This window comes from Schistocerca gregaria, chromosome 1 (genome assembly GCF_023897955.1).
Source record: "Schistocerca gregaria isolate iqSchGreg1 chromosome 1, iqSchGreg1.2, whole genome shotgun sequence".
NCBI classification, from domain to species: domain Eukaryota; kingdom Metazoa; phylum Arthropoda; class Insecta; order Orthoptera; family Acrididae; genus Schistocerca; species Schistocerca gregaria.
This window is the reverse complement of record NC_064920.1, coordinates 422,675,879-422,697,087: the sequence shown is the minus strand read 5'-3', so window position 1 is coordinate 422,697,087 and position 21,209 is coordinate 422,675,879. Positions and strand designations below refer to the sequence as shown.

General features: G+C 41.4%; 2 protein-coding genes across 7 annotated transcripts in view; both read left to right on the top strand.

Moving 5' to 3' along the window:
- The window catches only part of LOC126350584 (uncharacterized), a 364,168-nt gene that overhangs the window by 91,931 nt on the left and 251,028 nt on the right, over nucleotides 1–21,209 (top strand). Inside the window, exon 3 of one of the 6 annotated variants that reach the window (XM_050002541.1) lies at nucleotides 13,304–13,352. The exons of the other annotated variants lie outside the window; for them this stretch is intronic. The gene's annotated coding sequence lies outside the window, so the exon portion shown is untranslated. Of the gene's footprint in view, nucleotides 1–13,303; nucleotides 13,353–21,209 lie in introns of those variants that run through there. 6 annotated transcript variants of the gene reach the window in all.
- LOC126350782 (uncharacterized) overlaps nucleotides 7,964–21,209 on the top strand; it is a 109,934-nt gene continuing 96,688 nt past the window's right edge. Inside the window, exon 1 of the mRNA XM_050002547.1 lies at nucleotides 7,964–8,290. Within this exon, the coding sequence (XP_049858504.1) occupies nucleotides 8,026–8,290 (265 nt within the window). The 5' untranslated portion in view covers nucleotides 7,964–8,025. The remainder of the gene's footprint in view (nucleotides 8,291–21,209) is intronic.

Sequence of the window (21,209 nt, the reverse complement as noted above, 5' to 3'; positions counted from 1 at the left end):
CTAACTAACCTAAGGACAGCACACACATCCATGCCCGAGGTAGGATTCGCACCTGCGACTGTAGCAGTCACGCGGTTCCGGACCGAGCGATTTAACCGCGAGACCACCGCGGCAGGCTTAGTTTATTGAACATAACAGTAATTATCAAAGAGGAATTGATCAGCAACAATATATTCTTCCACAAAATGTAAAACAATCTGACAGTGCTAAAATAGTTTACCAGTTCTACCCCTGTAGAAACCTACTGGATCTAACGACGTCATTAAACCATTGTAGGCCGGCCAGGGTGGCCGAGCGGCTCTAGCCGCCACAGTCTGGAACCGCCAGACCTTTACGGTCGCAGGTTCGGTTCCTGCATCGAGCATGAATGTGTGTGATGTCCTTAGGTTAGTTAGGTTTCAGTAGTTCTAAGTTCTAGGGGACTGATGACCTCAGAAGTTAAGTCCCATAGTGCTCAGAGCCATTTGAACCATTTTCAATAAACTAATGGTGTCGGAAAAAAACAAAAGTGGCATTATGAATATCTGCAGTTCCATAAGGGTTTCTCTCTGACACTAAGAGGTACTGAAAGTACGAAGACGACTTTTGCTCGAGCGTTGTCTTAAGATTGCCTTATTGAGTTTCTACCTGCCTGCTTGTGGCTCAGCTACAAAAAGAGTTAAAAACCTGGCTTCCAGCGAATCTCGATAGGCGAACGTTAGCAACTTGCACCTGGTAAGCAAGCAATTTACCTCGGAGCTAGCGGAAAGGTGGGGCATATATGTCTTACTTATAGGCCCAGTAGCCACTATGACAGATAAATCGCAACACAAGAGGCAAGAGTAGTTGTATTTCCCGTGGGGAACGACGTTCGTGGACTCAAAAAATGATAATATCAAGGGAATTTAGCAGGATAATTCTGTACCATCAAGGAAGTATCTGGTCGGTCACAGAGTTGCGATACATATACTGCGTAGTTGCAATGTTTGTTATACTACCAGGAAGGATACCAGCTGATGTGTACTGTGAGTGACCTTGGAAGTGACTATAGCTTCGTCTCAAAGTTGTGGGTGGCAAGAGTCGGAATATCCCCATTATCTGTCAGTGAGTCTTATTCGCATTTCTCTAACTGGGTTTAGAGGCTCGGGTGTAATTACTTGGAAACATCGTCCTACTAAGTGCAAACGAAAGGTCATAAATTAATAACTACGAAATTATTTATGTTTTATTGTCTTAATCGGACCGAAACCATGAAAGCATGTTCACCAGACGCGATTCAGAATTTTGGAGCTTCTCCAGTGATTGAGTTGGCAACGTATCTTTCCCATACAATACTTTTATTCAGGTCCTGGCGTTGACAATCCCGCCAGACGACAGGCATGACCTGGCTTCTTGTTGTCCGTTTTTCTGAAGGATATTCTGCCGTTGTATATTCTGCCTTTGCTAGAAACGTGAAGACTTAAGTTGAATTCGAATATCCCATATGGCGAAAATCTGATGTTTGTATTCTTCCAGCTCTAACATTCAAAAAAATTTCAAATGTGTGTGAAATCTGATGGGACTTAGCTGTTAAGGTCATCAGTCCCTAAACTTACACACTACTTAATCTAAATTATCCTAAGGACAAACACACACCCATGCCTGAGGGAGGACTCGAACCTCCACCGGGATCAGCCGCACAGTCCATGACTGCAGCGTCCCTGACCGTTCGGCTAATCGCGCGCGTCTCTAACATTCAAAAGATAGTTACAATAAGCGGCAGACAAGCTCCGGTGAACAAACACTTAACAAAGCAGTCGTAATTAGTGGAATCTGGCGAACTCCGTCTGTCATCTGGTAATTATGAAAAACTACTTTTTTCTTCTGCACAGCACAATAGTATGAACTTAAGGGTTTCATAGGATTCTTACAATTTCGTTGTGATCAGTTTCAATGACAGTAGTGGAGGAGCAAATATACTTACCAGCGGGATTGAATCATTGGCCACAGTTGCAGTAGTATATCCAAAAGTGGTTCATATGGCTCTAAGCATTATGGGACTTGACATCTGAGGTCATCAGTCCCATAGACTAAAACCTAACTAACCTAAGGACATCACAGACAACCATGCCGGAGGCAGGATTCGAACCTGCGAGCGTAGCAGCAGTGCGGTTCTGAACTGAAACGCCTAGAACCGTTCGGCCACAGCGGCCGGCAGTAGTACATCCAGTGAAGTATCAAGAATTCACTCACTGCTTTAGTATAGGCTGAGGCAGAAAAGAGCAGGTTAATCAATTAAATGACGAAGAAAGGAAGGCCAGGCTGTCGCAGGGCGTTAAAATTACAGCTAAGACGGCAGATGAAAATTTGTGCCTGACCAGGTTCGAACCCGGATTTGTGGCGTCTTTTCTTTCGGACATGCATAAAAAAATCCATATAAATGTGACCAATTTTTATTGAGTACAGAGATACAGCTGTAAGTACGTAATCCTAAAAAACTCAATGCAATGGCAAATGAGGACGTTCACAGTTTATTTTCAAAAATTCCCCCACCATCTCAATGCCCTTTAGAGTTTCCTTCATAAAACCAGGCCGCGCGATGTGGCCGCGTGGTTTGAGGCGCCGTGTCACGGATTGCGCGTATCCTCCCGCCGGAGGTTCGAGTCCTCCCGCGGGTGTGGGTGTATGTGTTGTCCTTAGCATAAGTTAGTTTAAGTAGTGTGTAAGTCTAGGGACCGATGACCTCAGCAGTTCGGTCGCTTAGGATTTTACACAGTTGAGTTCAGTTGCTATGCTAACTCCAATAATGCTGAGAGATCATTTTCAAAGATGTGTAGACAACAGAGTCCTGTGAGGTCCAACAAGCGAAACGAAAATGGATTGAAACCAGCTGTATGTACTCAAAAAAAAATTGGACACATGTTATGTGGCATTTTTTCTGCAATTTACTGAAACATCCCGTATAATTATTCATGTCTCGATGTACCATCGAAAGTTTTTAGTGCTAGACGCACGTCATCGTTCAAAGCCTGGCGGGAATACAGTGTGGCTGCGACCGAGTGGAATAGTGGTCGGCGGGGTACCGCGTGTGTGGTATGCAGCAAAGATGGGAATTTGCGTCTGACTACAGGGGTACTGTACCCGTAGTCTATGGGTGGCGTCTTTAATGCATGATCAAAACGTCTTCGGTTTTGGGTTCGATCCCTGCCACTGCCTAAAATTTGATAAATAATCAGCTTTGGCGGCCGAAAGACTTCCGGCATAAGAAGTCAGCATCATTCTGCCAACGGCCTTGTCAAAGAGGTCGGAGGAGCGGATAGAGGTTGAGGGCACCCTCTTGTCCTATGGGTGGGAAATTGCCCCTAAAGGCGGAAGAATCAGCAATGGTCAACGACATGAGGATGCAGAAGGCAATGGAAACCACTGTATTAAAGACACGGAACGTGTATCCACAGGACATGTGGCCTATAGTTGAAGAAGTGTCACCATGATCTCTTCATTGACAAAAGATTCCGGAATAGAATGAGATTTTCACTCTGCAGCGGAGTGTGCGCTGATATGAAACTTCCTGGCAGATTAAAACCGTGTGCCCGACAGTATCCTTTCTTTCAGGAGTGCTAGTTCTGCAAGGTTCGCAGAAGAGCTTCTGTAAAGTTTGGAATGTAGGAGACGGATACTGGCAGAAGTAAAGCTGTGAGTACCGGACGTGAGTCGTGCTTCGGTAACTCAGTTGGTAGAGCACTTGCTCGCGAAAGGCAAAGGTCCCGAGTTCGAGTCTCGGTCGGGCACACAGTTTTAACCTGCCAGGAAGTTTCAAATCAGCACACACTCCGCTGCAGAGTGAAAATCTCATTCTGGAAACATCCCCCAGGCTGTGGCTAAGCCATGTCTCCGCAGTATCCTTTCTTTCAGGAGTGCTAGTTCTGCAAGGTTCGCAGAAGAGCTTCTGTAAAATTTGGAAGGTAGGAGACGGATACTGGCAGAAGTAAAGCTGTGAGTACCGGACCTGAGTCGTGCTTCGGTAGCTCAGTTGGTAGAGCACTTGCTCGCGAAAGGCAAAGGTCCCGAGTTCGAGTCTCGGTCGGGCACACAGTTTTAATCTGCCAGGAAGTTTGATTCCGGAATAGTCTCCCATTCGGATCTCCGGGGGAGGGGGGGGGGGACTGCCAAGCGGGAGGTTACTATGAGAATAAGATTGAATAATCAACGAAAGGATAACGTTCTACGAGTCGGGGCGTGGAATGTCAGAAGCTTGAACGTGGTAGCGAAACTAGAAAATCTGAAAAGGGAAATGCAAAGGCTCAATCTAGATACAGTAGGGGTCAGTGAAGTGAAGTGGAAGGAAGACAAGGATTTCTGGTCAGAGAGTATCGGGTAATATCAACAGCAACAGAAAATGGTTTAACAGGTGTAGGATTCGTTATGAATAGGAAGGTAGGGCAGAGGGTGTGTTACTGTGAACAGTTCAGTGACTGGGTTGTTCTAATCAGAATCGACAGCAGACCAACACAGACAACGATACTTCAGGTATACATGCCGACGTCGCAAGCTGAAGATGAATAGATAGAGAAAGTGTATGAGGATATTGAAAGGGTAATGCAGTATGTAAAGGGGGACGAAAATCTAATAGTCATGGGCGACTGGAATGCAGTTGTAGGGGAAGGAGTAGAACAAAAAGTTACAGGAGAATATGGGCTTGGGACAAGGAATGAAAGAGGAGAAAGACTAATTGAGTTCTGTAACAAGTTTCAGCTGGTAATAGCGAATATCCTGTTCAAGAATCACAAGAAGAGGAGGTATACTTGGAAAAGGCCGGGAGATACGGGAAGATTTCAATTAGATTACATCATTGTCAGACAGTGATTCCGAATCAGATATTGGATTGTAAGGCGTACCCAGGAGCAGATATAGACTCAGATCACAATATAGTAGTGATGAAGAGTAGGCTGAAGTTCGAGATATTAGTCAGGATACGGAAGTTCTAAGAAATGTCGAGATACGGTTGAAGTTCTCTACCTCTATAGATACAGCAATAAGGCATAGCGCAGTAGGCAGTACAGTTGAAGAGGAATGGACATCTCTAAAAAGGGCCATCACAGAAGTTTGGGAAGGAAAACATGGTACAAAGAAGGTAGCTGCGAAGAAACCATGGGTAACAGAAGAAATACTTCAGTTGATTGATGAAAGGAGGAAGTACAAACATGTTCTGGGAAAATCAGGAATGCAGAAATACAAGTCGCTGAGGAATGAAATAAATAAGAAGTGCAGGGAAGCTAAGAGGTAATGGATGCAGGAAAAATGTGAAGACATAGAAAACGATATGATTGTCGGAAGGACAGACTCAGCATATAGTCAAGTCAAAACAACCTTTGGTGACATTAAAAGCAACGGTGGTAACATTAAGAGTGCAACGGGAATTCCACTGTTAAATCCAGAGGAGAGGGCAGATAGGTGGAAAGAATACATTGAAAGTCTCTATGAGGGTGAAGATTTGTCTGATGTGATAGAAGAAGAAACAGGAGTCGATTTAGAAGAGATAGGGGATCCAGTATTAGAATCGGAATTTAAAAGAGCTTTGGAGGACTTACGGTCAAATAAGGCAGAAAGGGTAGATAGCATTCCATCAGAATTTCTAAAATCATTAGGGGAAGTGGCAACAAAACGACTATTCACGTTGGTGTGTAGAATATATGAGACTGGCGATATACCATCATCCACACAATCCCGAAGATGGCAAGAGCTGACAAGTGCGAGAATTATCGCACAATCAGCTTAACAGCTCATGCATCGGAGCTGCATACAAGAATAATATACAGAAGAATGGAAAAGAAAACAGAATGCGCTAGGTGACGATCAGTTTGGCTTTAGGAAAAGTAAAGGCATGAGACAGGCAATTCTGACGTTACGGCTAATAATGGAAGCAAGGCTGAAGAAAAATCAAGACACATTCATAGGATTTGTCGACCTGGAAAAAGCGTTCGACAATATAAAATGGTGCAAGCTGTTCGAGATACTGAAAAAAGTAGGGGTAAGCAATAGGGAGAGACGTGTCATATACATTATGTACAACAACCAAGAGGGGATAATAAGAGTGGACGATCAAGAACGAAGTGCTCGTATGAAGAAGGGTGTAAGACAAGGCTGTAGCCTTTCGCCCCTACTCTTCAATCTGTACATCGAAGAGGCAATGATGGAAATAAAAGAAATGTTCAGGAGTGGAATTAAAATACAAGGTGAAAAGATATCAATGATACGATTCGCTGATGACCACAGCAGTTGAGTCGCATAGTGCTCAGAGCCATTTTTTTGTTTTTTGTTTAAGTGCAACGTAGAGTACCTGTGTAATAAGCCATTTCAGCTGCATAGCAGACGGCAATACATGTCAAGCAATTCACTGCAAAATTAATTTAATACTTGCCCGATGATCTAAGTAGTCATAGTGTATCGTTAGCAGCTCGAGACTGGAGTACTATTTTCGTTAAATCAGATTACTCATTATCTTTACTTAGATTACGTGAGCCGCCATTAACGTTATTGTATGCAGTTTGACAGCCTAACACCATCGCACCCTCTGACAACCTGTACCATTATCATCACACAGTTGTTACTCGCAGTGATTACAAGTTGACGATGTTTGTCAAGAGTAGCGGAAAGCGCATTATGAATGTTTCCATTTGCATCACGCCTAGAACAGAGAGAATCGTAAATAACAGTAAGAGGTTACCTAGCGAAGGGAAGAGTCCCCGTATTGTATTGAGTTCTTGTATAGTAATGTAGTTCCAGATGGTTTCACACTAGCGGGTTCTTTTGGCTATCGGAATACTCACATGGGTATTATCAAAGTGTAATTGCTAGAACATTCAACTACCTTAATATGACCTCATTTTGGATTGGATATGACTCGGATTACTAGGTTTACATACTTACAGTTTTATCTCTGTACTCAATAATAAGTGGACACATTTATATGGAATTTTTATGCAATTCGTCTATACTACCACCTGCGAAACTCTCTACTATTCTTCCTGAAACACCCTGTATGTGCGTATATGTGTGGTGTCTGTTCTTTCGGACATGTCCGAAAGAAAAGACATTACAAATCCGGGTTCGAAGCTGGTCAGGCACAAATTTTCATCTGCCACCGTAGCTGTAATTTTAACGCTCTGCGACAGCTTGGACATTCTTCCTTCTACATTTAATTGATTAACAAGGCAGTCTGCCTCGGATCGTAGTGTCCGAAAGAACGGACGCCACACACACACACGCACACACACACACACACACACACACACACACACACACACACTAACACACTTAGTACATAAGAAAGAAAATGAGACTTTCGGCCACAGTGTATGATATTAAAAGCGTCTTTATGCCTTTGGCCAAAACTAGATCCCTTTTTGGGTCGGTGAAAGATGATTTGGGACTGAGGTAGCCTGGGGTATACAAGATTCCCTGTCACTGCGGCAAGGCCTACATTGGACCGTCTATTCGTACAGTTCAAGATCGATGTGTGGAACATCAACGGCATACACGTCAGCTCCAGCAGGAAAAATCAGTCGTTGTCTTAATGAAGGGCACAATATGTCCTTCAAAGAGACGCAAATTATTGCCTCGGCTTCCCGTTACTGGGATTGTGTATTGAAAGAATCAATCGAAATACGTCTGTCCGATGATATTATTAATAGAGACAAAGGTTTTCCTTTAAGCAAGACGTGGAATCCTATTTTATCACAGATAAAACAAGCAGTAGCGTTTGACGTGGGTTTTTTGTTCACCTTATATAACAGACTAGATAATAATATCCCGTTGCATGAAAGGGCAAAAGAACAAGACCTTTTGAAGTAACAACTACGGTAAAATGGTAAGAGATAATTTGTGGTGATTGTACTCTACTAGCATACGTTTTAACTGCACATGTAAACATTTGCCTCCCAGTAGCGATAACGTATCCAGTTGACACCGCCCTGTTGCTATAAAAGACGTTGGATTCCTTCACGGCTTCACAGTACGGCAGTCTAGCTGGAAAGTGTAGACAGTCTTCCGCATCACACAGGCAAGGAGATGTCACGCCTCTTGCTGCTGGTGCTCGCAGGATCCTACCTGGTTGTGTTCTGCGTGCCGCACGCCACGGCTCAAGACGACAACAAGCCGATTGCACGAGACGATCTTGAAGACTACGACGCCGACCGTCTGACATATTCGTTACTTCGGGCAGGAGGTGCTGCAGAAGAGGACGAGCCCAATATCAGCCCAATCTTCGCCCTTAAAACGCTCAGCAGCGACGGCTCGTCGGCGGACGGATCCGAGGACACAAATACTGAACACGGTACAGTTTCCAATTTTTTATACTTAGTATTCATAAAACGTGATGATCAAAAGGTCTCAAAACGTTAGGTCTAAATCAATTATATGGGAGAGTTCCCTTAACTGAGTGTTACGACAAGGAAAGGAAGACTTCAGTTTAAAGTTCCCTCGACGACGTGTTCATTGCAAACGTAGCACATGTTTGATTTGTGGAAGGACAGGATAGGAAATTGGTTGTGATCTTGAGAGAGGAAGCATCATGGCATTTGCCTTAAATGAGTTTGGGTAGTCACAGGCCACTTAAATCTAAATGCCATGAAGAGGATTGGGGCTTAAGATGATAGGCAGAAGAATGCAAGTTTATTATTTAACTTTCAAATGTTCATAAAAGTAGCCACAAAATATTTAGCTTTCACCTTGTAATTCTAAAACATTTCTCCAAAATTTAGTATTTATCGTATAACCTCGGCTCGAATTATGCCGACACTAAATCATTTGCTAATTCGAGAATCATTCGGTAATTTAATGAAATTACTGCAAAAACAACGTTCAGTTTAACAAAACTCGCTTATAACACAAGGAAAATGTGAATTTAGGCACCAATATGGTGGTCACATTTTTACGTGTACTATTTCACCTCATAGCGCTGACTCGCAACAGTAGATGTTTTTGTCTTGATGCATAAAACGTTGGCTCATTTTGTTAAATATTCCTGGTTTTCGTCGTAGAACAAGACATGTAATGTTCTATGAAGTAGGTCTTGAGAAGCTTCTACCGGAATTTCATACACCAACCATTACAAGTAGTTCCAAAGAAAAAAAGAAGATCTAAGAGAACGAGTTAGTGGATCACACTAGCCATCGTAAAGTCTCTCGCCTTCCACTAGTATGATTAATGGATCAGTTGTCTGGATTCCAAAGGATATACCATCGAAACAGACTGGTGCCATCTCACTGGACCTCAGTATAATCTTGCAGACGAAAGAGAGGCGCCGACCGAGGTGGCCGAGCGGTTCTAGGCACTACAGTCTGGAACCGCGTGACCGCTACGGTCGCTGGTTCGAATCCTGCCTCGGGCATGGTTGTGTGTGATGTCCTTAGGTTAGTTAGGTTTAAGTAGTTCTAAGTTCTAGGGGACTGATGACCTCAGAAGTTAAGTCCCATAGTGCTCAGAACCATCTGAACCATTTGAAAGAGAGACAGAATGTCTGACAACTATGGCAGCAAATCGTTTATGAAAACTTTTGGGAACACCAAGTGTTAAACTTGTCTTCTCACATGAAAAATACAAATTGTACGCAGTTCAGGATATAATACAGGCTCTAACTCCAACTGGGTTGGGAGTGACGTAGGAGCCGGACAGACAGAGAGGTAAACAAGAGATAGGGAGTAGGAGGAAGAGGTCGACAGAGAGAAGGGTCTTCAACTCTTTCACAGGTACTGAGTGAATTAGGCATTATGATTTAATACCCTTCCAATAATAAGTAGATTAGTGAATAAAGAACTAATATGCTATCAACTGCCACCATTGCAACTTCTTGTTACGCTAATGAAAAGACTGCTGAACATAACTGTGAGAAGAGACGCGAGATGTTCAATCCGACACATGAATGTTGTATACTTTATTGTGTACCACCGAGCATTGTTACCTCACCGACTACTTGGTTAAAGTTTCCTACTTCACATAATGGTAGCAAATTATTATCTGTCTTTCATTTAGACGTTGCAGGAGAGTTAATTTCATTGTTTGAAGAGTTTGCTCCCTTAGCACATAAGTGAAAAATCTCCAGACATGGATTCTTTTTCATGCCATTAAGCACACAGACCGATGTTAACGGTACAGTAATTTACAATGAACGCTCTATATATCAAAGTTCAGTGATCAAACGCACCCATAACTATGAATCGGTGATTTTTATAAATAGAGCCTAAGTCAAAAAATAAACATACCATAAAATTTAAAAAAGAACCTGTTACAGAAGAAAAATATCAGCAATAAGAAAGTAGAACAAGTGCCCTTTTTATTGCTGTATACGTTATTTCATGAATACAGAAACATACAACGCTATCGTCTTTCAAAATGAGAAAATATTGGCCTTTTAAAAAGGTTGATCTCATAGGAAGTAGGCACTAAAAGAAGTGTTGATATTAGGTAACATTAGTGAGTTAAATGTCACAGACACAATTCTAAGCTGCAGAGTACGCCTTGTAACATGCAACTGAAAATCACATTTTGTTTTAAAAGGGCGTAAGTCACTGAAATGTACACTTTCAGACCTGAACATTTGGCGATACTGTTGTGAGTGCAAACAGTTGAAGAGGTGGCTGCCGCGTGCCTCGTGTCTCCCGAGTTTGTGGTGTGTTTATTAGGAGCTAAATGTGTGTGCTGAATTTATTTATAGTTATACTAAAGACGAGACGCGAAAAAGAGGGATACGACGAAATTAAAACTTTGGCTTTCGTTTCACTATCTTCTGCTGCTACACCGGACCGGTCAATAAGTGACTGGATGGAAGCCTTAGACCTGTTTAGCGGTTTTGCATAGAATTTTCTCTGGTTCTCGTCCAGATCTTTTTGCTAACTTACGACGGTGGTAGTTCTTGTATGCTTTGCGCCTAGATCTTTTCACAGACGCATGAATCTTTCCTCACCATTGCCTGTCTTCGTTTGTGTATTCCCTTTTAAACCGAGAGTGCAACAGCCTTCGCATCCACTGCATTTTCGGAATTTCTGAACTATGACAACCTATGACTTTCTTTACCTAGAGAATATATCACCAGGTAATATATCTGTGATTCTATGGCTAGCGTGTGAAGGTAGAATATAAATCGTTGTAAGCGTTGTTACACATAAGCAGAGCTTATGAACAGAATATGTTTCGATCAGGCTGTTTTAAAGGCCGTAAGTCAGTGCTAATCAGGATGTTATCTGTTCATCAAATAGAACAGCACATCCCATAAAGCAGCACAAAACATGCAAAACTTACAGTCACTGAAGTTCACACATCTGGAATTCTGCATTTTAAAGACTGGTGGGCAAAGTATCATAAGAAGACGAGAGTTTCTGAAGAAACGAGGAACAAGCCAAATTTTTAGAGATAAAACTTTGCAATCAGAAGTTTCTTCCACTTTGCATATGCGAGTGCCAGAGTTGCTTTCGTCAACGGTTTGATGTGTATCAACGGGTTAGTGAGTCACACATTCTTCGTGGCACATCTCCGAGAACCTGTTGCTCCACCAAAACACCCTGCTTACCATCAGGACACGTACGAACTAAAATACAAAAAATCAAGACTTAGAAAATACGCAGCAGTACATTCCAAATGATCATAAGCAATTATACGACGAACTTTTGAGCTGGACCAGTGACTGTAGTACATCATTTGACGACGCCTGAGGAACAATACGTCACAAGTGAAAAGACTTGAGTTATGGCCCCTTACTTGCATTTATCGCGAATCTCTCCATCACCGCAAAGTCGCAAACGACTGAAAAAGAAGCGCAGGTGACACCTATATAAAAGAAGGGTAAAAGAACGGAAACGCAAAATTACGGACTAATACTCTCGATTGGTGCATACTGTCTGAACATGATCTGAGTTTGAACATAATAAATTTCGTAGAGATCGAAAAGCTTATGTCCAAGAATCAGCACAGTTTTAGAAAGCATTGATCGAGCGAGAAGCAGCTTGATCTTTCCTCACACGATAAACTGTGACCTAAGGATGAAGAGCAACACGTTGATTCCAAATTTCTATATTTCCGAATATACGAAGGCACGAGCGCATGGAAAAAGTGAGTGGCTCGAAGGCTTCTTAAATAATAAAATCAGTAGGTTGTTTTCGACTGCGAGTATTCATCAGAGACAATGGAATCGTCAGGAGCGCCACAGTAGTGTGATAGGCCCGGGGTTATTTTTAATATGCTGACACGATGGGCAGCAATCTTATGGTGCTGTGGCGTACAGGAAGGTGTCGAAGTTGAGTGACTGTAGGAGGATACAAGATGACTTAGCCAGTTGGTGTGATGAATGAGAGCTAGCTGTAAACGCACAAAAATGTAAGTTAATGCAGGTGCGTAGGAAAAGGAAATTTGTAATGATCGGATACAGCTTAAGCATTACCCTGTATGGTACAGTAGCGCCTTTTAAATTTCTGAGCGTAACTTTGAAAAGCAATATGAAATGGAACTAGCATGTTGAAAACTTTGATAGGGAAGGCAAATGGTCGACTTTGGTTTATTGAGAGAAGGGAAAACGAGAACGTTGTACTGGCAGAACACTGAGAAGATGCAACAGACCTACTAAAAGACTGCCTGAACCACGCCTATCTGTCCCCTTCTGGACTATTTCGGAGTGTTTTGAGATCTTACAACACACGATTGATGAAGGGCAGCGAAAAAGAGCAGTCTTCACAAAGTGGAAGAGACTGTACGACTCTTGCATGCGAGGTGGGATGACAGTCATTAAGGAAATCCATTTTTGATTGTGGCGAGATACTTTCACGAAATTTGATTACAAACTTTCTCGCCCGAAAGCCAAAATATGCTGCTAACTCCCACCTACATAGGAAAATCGACTATTGTGGTAAAATAAGAGAAATAAGAAGTGAAGCGGAGTGATTTAAGTGATAGGTCATCCAGTCTGCTATTCTAGAGTGGAATGGTAGAGAGATAATCTATAAGTTTTCGTATGTACTACTTAACACTCAAGTGTCAATTGCAGAGTAATCAGTAGGTTCCTTATTTTTGGTAAGTAATAGGTGTTGAGCTTGATTAGCTGTCAATTTTGAGCTGTAATTACCGAACGTCGTTTGTTCCTTTTAGCGTCACAGAAAGGAGCAGCTGCACATGCCGACCTCGCCAGGACAGCAGCTCATGCCGAAGCCAGGACAGCAGGCAAAGCCAGAACAGCACAGAAATTGAGGACTGCCGCCAAAGCCAGGACAGCTGCCAAGAAGGCTGGCAGAGCAGCGGCGAAGGCTGCCGGGACACATAACGAGTGACTGCTGTCCCATCTGCGAACAGTCAGTGGATGTAGGTCATCACTGCGACGATTCTAATGTCTTATGTATCACAATTGTAACAAATGAATAAAAAATGATCTACATTTGTTGTTTTTCTCCAGAAAAATAGCAGTACTTCACTTCCTCATAGAATGCTGACATACGAAGGTCGTTGAATGAGAAAAGCAGAACAACTTTTTCTATGCCGGTTTCAGTTGACAAAATGCGGAATGTTCCAGCTTTAGACCCAATAGTTTCATGACATTATGACAGGTAGTGGAGTTATACGTAGCTTTCACAACTGTGCCTGTAACGGAGGTGCATTCCAAGTAGAGAGCTGTCATTGAGTTTTGGCGGAATGCCATAGAATCTCAGATATTCATAAGTGCTTCGAGAATATCTACGGATTCCCGGAAGTGGACAAACGTTCGGGGAGTCGTTGGCCAAAGCGTCTGTCGTCATCGCCACATGGTTGCGCAATTAATCGTTGCTTTAAGGTTGCTACTTCACATTACTAGTACGCTTTGTCACACGTAGAATCTGTTAACATACAACAATGTTTTGAAATTAACTATCCAGGCTAGAACCTAGGGAACTTATTTAGACAGTAATTACGAATGCGTTGTTATAGTGAACAGACAACACAGTGTTATTGTGTGTACTGTCTTGCTTGTCAATAGAATGATTATGTAGTGACTATAAGGCTTACATACTTAGAACATATACTGCTAATGAGGCTTTAATGCAACATTTTGGTTGACTTGAAAAAACATTCTTTATTTAATGTACTTTTTGAGATATTACAGATGACTTACTATTTTGTTTGTTTGACAGCTACGCGATTATATCATGACGCAATTAATAGGTGTTTTAATTTATATTATTGCTTTTGGACTGTATCTCTTATATCAGTACAGTTTTTCTTCGTTCTTCGCTGGCTACGGTGGCCGAGCGGTTCTACGCGCTTCAGTCCGGAACCGCGCCATTGCTACGGTCGCAGATTCGAATCCTGGCTCGGGCATGGATGTGTGTGATGTTAGTTAGGTTTAAGTAATTCTAAGTCTAGGGGACTGATGACATCAGATGTTGAGTCCCATAGTGCTCAGCGCCATTTGAACCATTTTTTCTACATTCTTCTGGAAAGTAAAATATGTTTTAGTAGTAACTTTTGTGGTACCGCTACAATGAGACAGCCTTTTCTGTAGCATAACAATGTGTTAAGGTACAGTGCTTTCTTGGTCACATGAATGTACGAAATAACTACGATATCTATATGCATAGCATTTTCACTCTTGGTTATGACAAAGTAAGTAGATTGAATTTTGCAGAACTTTCCTTACAGCGGACGATAACTACGACACTTGGCACATTTTTACCGTGAAGTACTGACAACTCCACAGGTCACGCATTTGAGTGATTAAATTCTGTACTTAAATCTTTTTTTAAAGATTTTCGAATTACAAAGATACAAAGAAGGTTTTCGGTGAGACATTTCATTCTGTTGCTGTAATCTGTAACACCTGAGGGCATAATTACATTAATCCTCACGGGTACACGCTTACTTTGTGTACAAACCGTGCGGCAAGCGCTAGGAGCCCTAGCTTATATGGTATTTGCTGATACAATTTTACACATCAGTTCCATATTTCTCTGACAGAATTACACAGATATCTCATTATTTAACAGAGAGACAAACTTTTTTTAAACTAAATCAGTAACACAGTTTATGCAGTTACACAGATAACTTCACAGTTATGAAATTGTATTTCGTCTGTACTTTGTGAATTGTTCATATTGTTTTGGAACCATTGTAATACTATGAGAGCTTTGAATGATGTATTTGGTATGGGATCATGATTTTTGAAGCACATTTGCGGCAGATGTCTTAATTGAAACGAGCAGAGAGCATTTTTTAATAGGTTTTGAGATTATTGAAGAAAGCTATGACGTTTTCGCGATTTGACTGAGGAGTTATGATATTATTATTGTGATGACGATGTGTATTGTGACGTCGAGATATGGTATTGATCATTATGAAGGGTGAGTGTGTGTGTGAATGTGAGTACTAGTATGCTAACAGAAAGGTGACCTTGACGTAATGCACTCATACTTGAAAACATATGATTACAGTTTGGAGCTGGTAATTTCTCATATGTACTAAAATGCCTAATGAAATGATCAGAAATATTTTATGTCTACACACGTGATTGTGATTGCTGTCTTTCTGGTTGAGAGATTTTTTTACTGCCTTAGGAGATGCAATATGTCTAGTGAATAAATTTTCATGCTTTGTTTAATGTATATACTTGCCTCATTTTTTTAATATCTAGTTACTACCTGCACTGCAGCATTTGTTAAAATAAAATTTAATAGACGTACTAATAGAAATGTTTTCTGTGTACAGACCCAGTAAATAATTTTATGATGTACTTTCCTTACAAAAGGGAGCACAAATAGACATTTTCCCTCACAGGAATTGCAAACATAACTTGGTAACTTGTTTGGAAGAGTAAGTTATTGTGATGCATCACTCTAGTATTAAGATGTGACATAGGTATTAGACATGGCTATCTATTCTGTAATACTTTTTCTGCTTGAATTTTTTTATATTTAAGTATAAGTTATTGCATTTGGTGCAGATGTTTGCCACGCATAGTTCTACTGAATTTTACGTTGTATTAAGCCTGTTACACTACTGATTTATTTTTCTTGTTGCTGCACATTGCCTTCTATTAGTTGTAATGTAGCATCTGCTTTGGTAAAAAAAAAAAAAAAAAAAAGAGACTCAAATGGCTCAGAGCACTATGTGACTTAACATCTGAGGTCATTAGGTCCCTAGAACTTAGAATTACTTAAACCTAACTTATCTAAGGGCATCACACACATCCCTGCCCGAGGCAGGATTCGAACCTGCAACCGTAGCAGTCGCGCGGCTCCAGACTATAGCGGTCTAGGACTGCTCGCCCACTTCGGCGGGCTTCCCTAATTTAGATAAATTGCTGCTTACTTTTCCAATTTGCATTTTTTGTCATTGGTGTTTGTGTTAAGGGTTTAGCCAAAAAAGGTAGTGTACAATGAAGAATTATTATTTTGAAAGAGTATATAAACGAAAAAAGTAGGGTTTAGGGACAACAGGTTTAGGTAGGATTTTCATGGAAACAAATGATGAGGTAAGATTATGGAAAATAATTAATGAGATAAGACATATGTGAACATATAAATACAGAAAGCATGCTTAGATAGGTTTTTTTTCTTGGGTGGGGGGGGGGGGTGGGTGGGGACGAATGTTGAAATAAGAGGAAAGATCTGTGGTATGAAGTTTTGGATTGCATTGCAGTACCATATGTCACACTGAAAACAAACCCTGTCCTTTCCTTTCGTGTTATTACCCTATGTGTATGTGAACCCTTGTGTATTTGTGTTCTTCTTGTCTCTGTGTGATGTTTCATAGAATTTTTTTTCTCTTCTAAAACTAAGCTACATTCACTATGATGAGGAACACTGTTATCCTCACATATAATTTGCATTAATATTATGTTGTTTACTTTGTAAAGATGTTTAGACATTATTTATTCTGTTCTGCTTTCTTTTAATGCTCATGTGTGAAGTAAATGTTTCAAAAGCTTATTTCACTTTTTCTGTTTATTTACTTATGTCATTATTCCTGTAACACTGATGTATGTTTATTTATGTTCTTTTGTTAAGCCTGTGTTACTACAAATGTTGTGTGTTTTACTATGTTCTTTAATGATGTTTGCTGTATCTTTATAATTGTATTCTTATGCCATAAATTTGTAATTGTATAGACACCAGTTCTTCCAATTAATTATATGGTAAGATTACTGCACACGTTTATGTTGGTCATAGTATATGCACAACATGTGAGAAGTTAAAGAACAGAAGGGATTGTTAAAGCTCGCTTGTGTGTTGATAATTCAGCGAGGGAGTGGTTAACTCAGTGCTGGTTCTGAGTACATTCCAAAAAGTTTGTGAGGGCACAAGTGGTGGTTTATGTACTTGTTATATCATCCGCAAGCCTCTTCGATGGTGATTGTGCACCCGAACAGTGGCAACAGATGGCTGCTGGCCTTCTCTCACAAGGACTACAGTTTGTCTGCACATTTGATGGCCAACCAATACCATAATCTCTACAAGATATACTGTGGTCGTGCTCTGTGATGACCTACATACCAATATTCTTCAACACTTGACTAACCCTGCTGTGGATTTGCTCTGTTGTGGCTCCTTAAAAAACAAAGTGCGATTACTACTGTGATGAATGATCATGACTGTGAGGACAATTTTTTGCTTTTGACCAACAGCGTATTAATAAGTGTGTGCATTTGATATATTACTAGCGTAAATATAAAAAAAATTACCACATGTGTACTGACCACTGCCCAAAACGGTTTGTAAAATGTTTTGTGGGGAGCATGGGGACCATGTAATTAGGCTGTTTAGGTTTTTCTGTTGGTAACGCCAAGTAGCGCTCTGTATGAAAATCACTGACTGTGCTGTGTGCAGTCTGTGGCAGGTTGGCATTGTTGGAACATTCGCTATTGTAGTGTTGGGCAGTTGGATGTGAGGCGCCAGCAGTGGTGATGTGGATAGAGAGAGGCCAGAGTTTTGAGAGGTTACTATAAGCGGACGATCTGGACGTGTGTCCGCCAGAAAAAGGAAATCTGTAAAGACTCGATGTCATGAACAGATATATATATATATATATATATATATATATATATATATATATATATATATATATATATATATATATAATGACTTTCGAACACTATTAAAGTAAATACATTGTTTGTCCTCTATCAAAAACTTTCAATTTCTAACAATGCCTTCAGTAGTTAGAATCTTATGTTTAGCTGACAATACTAACTCTCGCACTATTGCAGAGTGTGTCAGTTTAGTGATGATCAGAACAAGAGAGGACTGCCTGAGTACATTCAGTTTTGGTCAGCTGTTTGACGATCAAATCACGTAGAAGTTTACCAGCACAATCATTTATAATGTTTCATATGGGACGTTACACTGTCTTACGAGAGTTGTGCACATTACGGAAAGTTTTGAGCGCCGTTTTACACTGATACCCGTACAGGATCCACAGGGTGCAGCAAATGAACAAAAATTAAAAATTTAAATTTGTGGTAAGATCTTATGGGACCAAACTGCTGAGGTGAAGGTGATCGGTCCCTAAGCTTACACACTATTTAATCTTACTTAAACCTACTTACGCTAAGCACAACACACACATCCATACCCGAAGGAGGACTCGAACCTCCGACGGGGAGAGCCGCGCGAACGACTTCAGTGCGCCCTTCACCCCACAGCTACAATGCACGGCACAACTGACAACTCATGATCTGCAGCAACGTTGGGAATTTGCTCCTCGGTTTCTGGCATGGATCGAAGTTGATGCTATGTGGCTGAGAAATATTCTATGGATTGACGAGGCACATTTTACACTGCAAGGTGCCGTGAATACACCGAACGGCCGAATTTGCTGTACTTTTAAACCGCACGTTGTGCAGGAAGAGCCACTGGACTTGGAGTTTGTGACTGTGTGGTATGGATTCATAAGCAGCCTGAGAGAAGATTTCACGAAGAGCGACGTCAGAATATCGTTTGGTCAGCAAACTCCAGTGCAAAGTGCTACAAGAGATGCGTTGTGCATCACGGAGAGATTTACCATCGAAATTTAGAGAGAGCTCTATCTCAGATAACATAACACTTCCTCCCACATACTTACCACGAAATGACCACGACGAGGAAATTCGAGGAATTGGAGCTATTGCTGAGGCTTATCGGCAATCAATCTTCCCGAGCGCCATTCGCTGGTGGAACAGGGAAGGGTGATTAGTGATTGGTACCAGAAGTACCCTTCACCACACACCGTCAGGTGGTTTTCGGAGTATGATGTGGATGTAGACTGCAGGAATGCAATTTCAGGTGCTCCCACTGGCTTTGCAATATTTTTCACGCACTCTGTGATCAAAAGTACCCGGAATCGCCCCAAACACATATGCTTTTCATATTAGGTGCATTGTGATGCCTCCTGCTGCCAGGCACTCCATATAAGCGACCTCAGTAGAAATTAGACGTCGTGAGAGAGAAGAATGGGGCGCTCCGCGGAACTCACGGACTTCGAAAGTGGTCAGGTGATTGGGTGTCACTTGTGTCATACGTCTAAGGCGAGATTTTCACACTCCTAAACACTCCTAGGTCCACTGTTTCCGATGAGGTAGTGAAGTGGAAACGTGAAGGGACACGTACAGCACAAAAGCGTACATGCCGACCTCGTCTGTTGACTGACAGAGACTGCCGACAGTTGTAGAGGATTGTAATGTGTAATAGGCCGACATCTACCCAGACCGTCACACAGGAATTCCAAACTGCATCACGATCCAGTGCAATTACTATGACAGGTGACAGGTGAGAATACTTGGATTTCATGGTCGAGCGGGTGCTAATGAGCCACAAATCACACCGGTAAATGCCAAACGACGCTTGGCTTGGTGTAAGGATCTTAAACATGGACAACTGAACTGCGGAGAAAATTGTGTGGTGACGAATCACGGTATATAATGTGGCGATCCGATGGCAGGGTGTCGGTATGGCGAATGCCCGCTGAACGTAATCTGCTAGTGTGTGTAGTGCCAATAGTAAAATTTGGAAGCGGTGGTGTTACGGTCTGGTCAGGTTTCTCATGGAGGGGCCTTACATCCCTCGTTTTCTTGCGAAGCACCACAGACAACATGAACAACGAAACCCAAGACCACGAACAATGTCGCATGCTTTCGTATATTTCTATGAAACGATGATCAAATTATTTTGTTTTTAGAATAGTTTGAGGAAACACAGACTCCTCTTTAAGTCCCAACAATGAAAAAACCTAAACGACAGAGCCTGTAGGTACTTGCAGCTTTTGGGATTGATTCCCCGCCACGCATACTTATGTGATGGTAGGAATCGACCAAAACATCAGACAGTATGATCAAAATGTGTTCGAGCTTGTGACATCCAAACCACATGAATCTAATACCGTCTGACTTTGAAAAACATTGACACAATCCAGAAGATATCAAAGGCAGATGAATGCGACAACTAAGGCATAATCAGCTTCAACAGATCATAAATTCAAGTACTGTCAAGAATAATATACAGAAAAACGGAAAAAAATCTGTTGCAGAATTATCAGTTTGGCTTTAGGATAGGTGTAAGCGCCAAAGAGGTAGTTCTTTATTTTCGCTTTATAATGGAAGTAAACATTAAGAGAAATAAAGAAACTTTGATTTGATTTGTCAACAGAAACAGCTTTAGATTACTTAAAATTTTGTGTAATGATCGAAATTCTCATGTAAGTAGGTGTAAGCAATACGGAAAGATAGGTTATATACAATATGTACAAGAACGAAGAGGAAAGATTAGAATGGAAACCCAAGAATGGATTGCTGGGTTCAACAAGGGTAATAATGTCGTGTGACGACGGCCTGCCTGGTCGAGTGACCCGATGTTTAACCAGGCATTTGTAGTCTGGCGGGATTAGTCGAGCGGTCTATTATGATGTTCTTGTTCTACGAGATATAGCTTGTCTTTCTGTGAAACATTCCATCTTCTACGGTGAACGGCAGCTGGCTGGCAAACGAAAAACAGTCTGAGCGATTAGGTTTGTGCTTCCTCCCACTCCTCCTCGTGTATGCCAGTGGAGCCCATGGTGCATGCTTTGTCACTGACACTATGTACATTTGCATACAGCATTCCTGGATGATGTATTACTCCAAAATCAAATGCTCTGAGATGCAAGGCAAGAGAGTGCTAAATAGTCAATTATTACTTTTAAACGTCATCTGTACGAATAACACTGGACATACATTATTTCGAATGTATTTCTTTCTCAGTTGTCTGATAATTCTTTTCCACCCTGTCAAGCTG